The sequence below is a fragment of the Eurosta solidaginis genome, chromosome 4 (genome assembly GCF_040869045.1).
Source record: "Eurosta solidaginis isolate ZX-2024a chromosome 4, ASM4086904v1, whole genome shotgun sequence".
Taxonomy (NCBI): domain Eukaryota; kingdom Metazoa; phylum Arthropoda; class Insecta; order Diptera; family Tephritidae; genus Eurosta; species Eurosta solidaginis.
Window position 1 is genome coordinate 116,425,112 of NC_090322.1, and position 8,469 is coordinate 116,433,580.

At 32.7% G+C, this 8,469-nt stretch overlaps 1 protein-coding gene and 1 long non-coding RNA gene across 2 annotated transcripts; both read right to left on the reverse strand.

The window, feature by feature from the left end:
* Nucleotides 1–3,599: 3,599 nt before the first annotated feature.
* Nucleotides 3,600–5,783, reverse strand: LOC137250182 (uncharacterized). The gene is made up of 5 exons (XR_010952833.1): nt 5,588–5,783; nt 5,312–5,499; nt 4,941–5,137; nt 4,679–4,832; nt 3,600–4,603 (listed from the first exon to the last, which is right to left on the reverse strand). It is a non-coding gene; the product is annotated as an uncharacterized lncRNA (long non-coding RNA).
* Nucleotides 5,784–5,805: 22 nt separating this feature from the next.
* On the reverse strand, nt 5,806–7,677 carry LOC137248654 (uncharacterized; the record flags this gene model as incomplete). The annotated part of the gene is made up of 1 exon (XM_067779555.1): nt 5,806–7,677. A coding segment is annotated over exon 1 (1,866 nt), but the record flags the coding sequence as incomplete, so codon positions are not given.
* Nucleotides 7,678–8,469: the final 792 nt, after the last annotated feature.

The following is an 8,469-nucleotide window of genomic DNA, read 5'->3' on the forward strand; positions in this document are numbered from 1 at the left end:
AATTCTGAACAGTTTTACGCAAATCAAGAAAAGTTCGGTGATGAATTTTTATGAAAAAAAAACATTTTTATTGCATTTTTTTTTTTTGATGAAATGTAAAGAAAAATAATTGGTTGGCATTGGAGAAAATGCACTGAAACCAATAAATTGGGGGAAAAAAATGATTTGGAAGAATTTTGGAGAAGTGAGAAGAAAAAGAAACTAAATTTGAAAACAAAAAAAAAAAAAAGAAACGAAAATCTGAACATGTTTTGTTGCAAATAAAGACAAGTTCTTTCGTGAATTGTTTTTGAAGAAAAAGAAAACAATTTTATTGCATTTTTAATGAATCCTAAAGAAAAATGTTTGGGTTAGCTTCAGAAAAAAAAAAAAAACAAAAGGGGACAAAAACAAATAATTTGAAAAATAAGCATGCACCTTCCACAGGACGTGCAAAATCACCAAAGTGAAGTTTGTTTGATAAAGGAGGGTGAAATTCGCAACGAAATAGCGCCCTTAAAGAATCCATATAAATCCCTTCAGGAGTAGTGTATTGCGACACTAACTGAAATGCGGAAGCCGTAAATTTAAGGAAATCAAAAAGCTGGAAGCAGTAGCAGGAGCCGGAAACGAGTGGACCGGGGCGAAGTAGTTTATTTAGTTTAAATATGCGTAGCTTGTAGAAGTGGTAATGGGAAAAAAAAAACAAAATTTTTTTTTGATAGCAAAAACTAATATTAAATTATAAATTTAATTAATTATAAATTCGAAATTAGTAGATGAAAGAGGAAAGATCAACTGTTAGAGTGGGTGAGTGGAAAATAGAAGAAAAGGTTATTAAAAATTTACGCTTGGCAATCGAAAGGTCTGAAAAAAAAAATTTTAACTAATTTCGATGGACGGAAGTGGTGAATGGTGAAAGTGATTTCCTATTTTTTTTTTAGGTTTTATTAGCTGATGCCTAGCTGCCATCGTCCCCATCAACTGGCCAGTGGAAGGAGGATAAATGGGTAAGTCATTTGATGACAATACATGTGCATATATGAATATTTCTTCATTTACACCTACTGCTTAAAAAGGGACTTAGAACATCAAAAAGAAAAAAAAAGTCTATATGGAAGAGTTTACTAAATAATGTAATTTGTGTCTCAAATTAAATTATTTATTAAACTTCCTATCCAATCGAATAAGGCATGTGGCAACATAGCCATTAAATGTGTAGCAAGTTTGTATGCTACGATAACATATGCCTTTTATCTTTACATATCATATTCGTTTATTTTCTTAATATGTAAAGGCCTTAGCTTTAACTTCAGCTGTTAACAGTGACTTTTGTTTTTGCTTGCTCGCATAGCGGAACGATACAAGGTGGCAGCATGGTGACATACCTACAAACATAAATAAAAATTTAATGTACTTTGTTTTTGTAAATTCGATGGACAAATGTCAAAATCGTACTGCACTGTATTTTGATGTATCAAATCAAATAAAAAAAGATTAAAATCAGCTGTCCCATGCTGCCACCTTGTATTGTTGTGCCATGCTTGCTCGTTTCAAGCACTAAACGTTTCAATTACCATATAGTGAGTAAACGAGAGCTTTGTAAAAGAACTCGGAGATTATTAGCCGTAGAGAATAAATCTGAGTAATTGATCTCGCTCACTCTCTCAGCGACAACCGTTTAAATTTTGCATTAGTATGTATCATAGCGGAACGATACAAGGTGGCAGCATGGTGACATACCTACAAACATAAATAAAAATTTAATGTACTTTGTTTTTGTAAATTCGATGGACAAATGTCAAAATCGTACTGCACCGTATTTTGATGTATCAAATCAAATAAAAAAAGCTTAAAATCAGCTGTCCCATGCTGCCACCTTGTATTGTTGTGCCATGGTATGTATGTGTAATTACCACACTGTAGCATAAATTTTGTGAACTTGAAATTAAATAGAGAGAGACTATGCTACTCTTGATATATTGTAGATACGAGAAATGTTATAAATGGGAAAAGGAATGTTAGCTGCTGTTAGGTTTACATTAATTCTTTTGTATATATAGAGATTAACAGAGAGATTATGCTATTCTTGATATGTTGTAGATACGAGGAATGTTACAATTGATTTACATTAATACTCTAGTATGTATGAATTTTAATAAGAGCGATTAGTAAAATATTTGGCGATATTGAGAGTCTCTGGAACCAGCATTGTTCATAGATGGAATGAGAACAGAAATATGTATGTTAAATTCAGAGAGAGGGATTTAAAGCTATTATAAACTTTAAACCAGGGCCATTCATTTCATAGCACAATTGTGCCCTCTCAATTCACACGCATATGATTCGCTCTGCGTCGTTAATTGAGATAGTCGCTGCCTGGCACTTGGCGTAGCTACATCAGTAATAGGTATCGGCTGATAGGTATCAAAACATGTATGAAAAATTATGTGCGATACACATACTTGTTGTTAGCTCGTTGCTTGCTAGTAAGCGACTAAATGAAAAATCAATTCACCCGCACGATCATCGCGACGATTGCGCTCTCACTAATACAGATGCACTTTCAGTTTTGAATGGCCCTGCTTTAAACAGAGAATGTATAATCAGACACTCACCCTGCTAACCATGAGTAGATAAAAATTCGGGTAATCGTATACTGACGCTATCCAAAAAATTGGATAATAAGTTGGATAATTTTGTTCGGCGAGGCGCCGATATTATCCATGGTGAAATGGGATATTTCGTGTACGTGTGATCTTCCATCTCTGTCGCACTCATTCAGAACCATCATATCAAAAGTGAATAGCTGAACTGCTCTCACAATGTAATTTTAAAAAGGTTGCATACTTTTAGGCGCTCCAGAGTTGCCAGCCCAATGATAAATTAATCCATAATGCGAATTGAAAATACCTAAAAAATTGCAAAAACCCCACAAAATAACCAAAAACCTCCCAAAAAATGTCCAAAATTTTTCATTCTGTGTTTTTATTGAGAAATTACGATTTTCAACTTAAAAATACAGCAAATTCATTTTAAGTAAGTATGAATAATTTAGATAAATGCATATTTTGCATATTTACATTAAAAAATACTTACAAAAATTCGTTTCAGTTCATTCATTATGTTAAAATACATTTATGTATTAATACATTTCATTTTTCTATTGACTAGTGTTACGTTTTGCTTTTCATTTAAAATCCAAATAAATATTTTTCTTATTTAAAATATAGTTCAACTTAAAAATACAACAAATTCATTTTAAGTGTGAATAATTTAGATATATGCATATTTTAGATATTTACATTAAAAAATATTTACAAAAATTCGTTTTACTTCATTCATTATGTTAAAATACATTTATCTATTAATACATTTCATTTTTCTATTGACTAGTGTTACGTTTTGCTTTTCATTTAAAATCCAAATAAATATTTTTCTTATTTAAAATATAGTTCAACTTAATAATACAACAAATTCATTTTAAGTATGAATAATTTAGATATATGCATATTTAAGATATTTACATTAAAAAATATTTACAAAAATTCGTTTTACTTCATTCATTATGTTAAAATACATTTATCTATTAATACATTTCATTTTTCTATTGACTAGTGTTACGTTTTGCTTTTCATTTAAAATTCAAATAAATATGTTTCTTATTTAAAATATAGATTAGATATCATTCTTTCAATTAAATTTAATAATATAAAATTTAATAAAATAAAAAAAAATAAAAACTAAATACTTTTACTTTCAAAATTTAGTTTTAATAATTTAAGAACAGTTGCAAGTTTTTAAAAAATAAATATATAAAACTATAAACATAGTTAAGCTCGAAAAAAACTTATGAAATTTGTTCAAATATATTATCCACTGACTTTGTATTGGGTATTTATAAGTAAGAAAAGTGTTTAACATAGGAAAGGAGTTCTGATGAGAATTCAAATAGAACGCTTTGTCGCATGCTTCGCTTGGACTTGGCATAAGTTGATCATAATTCAATATTCAACGAACTTTGTACAGCAAAATTTATATCGAAGAAAGCGAGGGATGCTACAAAACATTCTATGTAAATCGGTATTGGGAATTGGAGGTTATTAACAAAAGAACAATATTATCATAAATGGTGGACTTGACTATTTATTATATTATAAATAATTTAACGTAATATTCGGAATCGGAAGTTTGAAAAAAAAAAAAAAAACAAAACAAAGTATAAAAAGAAAAAGTGGATTTCACAACTTATTGTTAGTTAACTATACTAATCTTAAAGTAAATAATATAAAGTAAAGAAATATTAGGAAGTTATTTACACAGTTAAAGAATAAAAAATATTTTTGTCTAATAACAGCAACCATCGCCACTTTTATTCATTTGTCGTCAGTTCAGCAGGTGATTTCATTTAATACTTTGTATATTTTACTCTCATTTACGCCATAGTGAATGCGATAGTCGCTGTTATTACACAAAAAATTGCTATGCATTAAAAATTAAATAGTAGTCAGCAATTTAACCCCAGATTTTTTTTTTCGTCTGACATGCTTAAATCTATTGCGACTTAAAAGTACATAATGCCTAATAGCTAAAATCTTATCACTATGTATACTTGCGAATGCCCCTATTGATTATTAAAAAAGCAAATATTAATATTTAGCGACAAAAAATTACTAATTTCAAATATGTTGATACCTACCCAGAACTATATCTACGACCTTTAGACTTGTAAAGGATTTCTTCCCTAATCCGCCGTAGCAGTTATACTCCCACGCCAACTCGTCAGTAAAGAGTGACTGCATGACACTCTCGATTGAGCCTTTTGTGCCTTTTAGCCGAAAAATGATGGCCGACTATAAAATTATAAGATTATATATATATATATATATATATATATATATATATATTCAATTGTAGAGTGCTTTATTTATATATTAGATCTAGTAAAAATAGGGGCATACCATAGCATCAGCGTGAGCCTTATTGGTAAGGCACTCTTCCACCTTCAGCAAAGTTTCTTCTGATGACATAGGGAGCAAACTTTGTAAAAAGGTTTGTTCCTCGCTGCACACGTCTCCGGAGATACGGCCGATGCTTCTTTGCGTTTTGGCGGAAAGCACCTTAACCTCACGCAGAACTTGGCCTTGAGTCTGCACCTCTGCACGTTCGGGCATCGAAAATTTGAGTTTCATTAAACTAAAATTTGACTTATGGACAAATCAGGATAGCGGTAGACCAAAGCATTAAATCAAACACCAAAGATTTATCAATTGGTTGTGAATTAATGACAGCACTACCACTCTATGGACTGAATTTATTAAAAAAAACCCACCTTGTCGGCAATCACTTTTTCTAAAGCGGCTAGTCGTTTCAACATTTCTTCCTGCCGGGCCTCTATCCTTGAAACTGCAGCCAAAAGGCGTTCCATTTGAGTGACCTCTTCAAAGTCACTCTTTTCAGCCAGTGGTTGGGTGGCAGCACGTTCGTAAAATGTTTGGGAAGTTTTAAAGCGTCGTGATACTAAAAAACAAGAAGCATACAATTATAAAGAATTTAATGAGAATAATCATTATGATAGGCAGAACTAAGAATAAAAAAATTGCATTACCATTTGCCTGACTGGTTCCTGGCTCCTCTTCCTCGACAAAATTTGAATCCATATTTGACCTATGAAAAATTATAAAATAGATTATGTAATAATGGCACTAAAATAAATTTATTACCTACTGGGATTGCAAAATACTTAAAGTCTAGGTCTTCCTTACTTATGCTATAAATGCTCTCATCTATAATCTGACCTACTAAAATACATAATCCAGATGAGGAAACAATGGGCTCTCTAAAAACGTCTGCAACTTGTGTCAAAATTACAACATTAAAAGTGTTTCCTTCGCTCTGTTGGTTGACTATTTTTAGGGAACCCATTTTACTGCTATAAAAAAAACTATCCCTGTCTTTGGTAGAACTTATAACAAATTTATCCATACTTGAAATTTTGCTGAAATCCGTAAAATTGCGCCTTTCTTCAATTCTTAAAAATAATTGCTGCAGTATATTATTTGGACTATTAATCATTTTCTTAATATATTGCATATAATTTTCGAATTTATATGCTGAAAAGTTATCTAGTGGACCGAACTGTTTAACGCAATCAGTTAAATGTAAAAGCCCGTGAACATTAAAACTAACAAAATCCGCACCGTATAATTCAGCAAACACTCTAACAAATTCTTCTAACATTTCATTCGCGACATTGGATTCTACTCTACAAGACTTCTCACAAGAGAGAAGTCTAATACCGCAATGTAATAGCAAAAATTGAGAATACAGGTTGTCTGGAATGCAGTCTTTTAAAACGAACAAGCCTGAATACAATAAAAATTGGCGGTATTCTGTTGACTTCCAGTTTTTTACTTGATCTAAATCTCGGCTGCGTCTAGGGAATTCAGAGGGAACGTAACTGTTGAGAAACTTCAATTTTGCATTCATTCTTGTTACGTTCCCTCTTGTTACAAGCTTTTCAAGTAGTTTCTTCATTACTCCTAAGTCCACTAAATGCATAGGTTCTAAAGGGAACTGAGAAACCATGTCAATATTTACGGATTCTAACACATTTTCATTATCCCTAAATTGATCTAAATGATGTTGCATATCTACTCTATTCTTAAAAGAAATATCTGTTCTGGGTTCTGCTACAACTTGAGAAAAGCTCATCCTAGCTCCGAACCTCTGACCTACTTGTTCACATTTAGGGCAGCTTCTTGCCCCCGTGTGCGACTTGACACCAGTTACAAAAGATCGTGCTGGTGAATCGCAAGTGAAAAGCCTTATATCAAATTCTTTTAAAACTTCAGCGGATCCTACCTTTACTCCGTTCTGACGTAAATTATTTACTTCTGCGCAAAATTCCAATAAAAAACTATTTACGTCCGGCGGCTTACTCATTCCTGAGTAGCAAGCCATGAAAAAGGGCCTTGATTTGGGAAACTCTACTACGTGACCTAAAATTGGCCATAATGCCCTATTAGAACTTTTGAAAATTTTCAGTCCGTCTATGCCTACATCTATGGAAATCCGTTCCAAGTCTTGTAAAAAATTAAATTCTTCAAATGCGAAATTGTACTGTATTCCCAAATACAATAGCTCCCCCTCGGGAAAAGGTCTAATATAAACTGCTTCCCTACTTGTTCCCATAACTGTTCGAGCATCTAACGGTAGTCCTTTGAGTCCGGCGCCCTCCAAGGAACGTAGAAGGTCGGTAAGGCTGATTTGAGTTGTTTTTTGCCGGATCGCCCAACCTTTCAACGCTGATCGTATTCTGTCTGTGAGGCTTAATGTCTCCTCCAAACTTTCTACCAACTCATCGTCGTCAAATAAAAACCTCTCACTGTCGCTATCGCTATCGATATATTCTTCGCCAATATTTAAGTCAAAAGTAGTGGGCTCCGCATTGGGAAGTGGCTCATCATCGCTTGCTACTCTGAGAATAAAAGTATCCCTGCTAGTAGATGGTATATCATCACTGCCTACTTTGGAAGATTCGTTAAGGCCTATATGTGCTTCCCTACTAGTTGATGGTATATCATCACTAACTACTCTAGAAGAGTCGTTGAGCCTACGAAACTTGTTTACAGTTTCATCATAAACTGCCTTCTCCTTCCTCAAAAGTTTGTTAAATGTTTTCCTATTCATGTTTGCTTTAATGATAAATAGCTAATAGTTATATAAAAAAGATAAAAATAACTATGATTATAATAATGAAAATAAAACTAGTAATATTATTAATAATAATGATAAGAATAAAATAACAAATATAATAATGGCTAATATAATAATATTTGTAATAAAAATTGAAAACGTGGTGTATGTCCTTTATAATTGACCCATAAATGAACTGCAAATAAGAAAATTAAAAGAAAAAATTAGTAAAATTTACAAATAAAACAGAAACAAACACATAATGAAAGCTACAGATGAATTAAAATAAGGTCAGGAAGTCTAAGTTGGGGGAAACTGAACATTTTATACCAAGCCGATTTTAGGCACAAAAAAAAAACTGAAATTGTTCAATAATATACTACTTACGGTCTAATTCTGATAGTAATCGGTAACATAGCAATGCATAGTTTCGCGATTGAAATAAAATTAAAAATTAAATAAATGCTTTTAAACTACACCGGGTACTCCAATGCTTACCCAAGGCGTCCTGTCCCAGGGCAACAACAGCGTCCTCACCTACCACAACTCAGGCGCAGTCACCCGTCACTTACCCCTAGCGTGCTGACGCCTCCCCCGCTGCCCTTCAGAATTCTGCCGTTAAACTGTAATAGATAACTGTGAAGATCACTGAGATAGTCGATTTCATGAAGCGGTACAACATCTGCATTGCTGCGATTCAAGAGACTAAACTAACAGCAAGATCTGCATTGCAAACCTGTCTTGTGTATAATGTCCACAGAAAAGATCGCGAGAGCGGAAATGGAGGCGGCC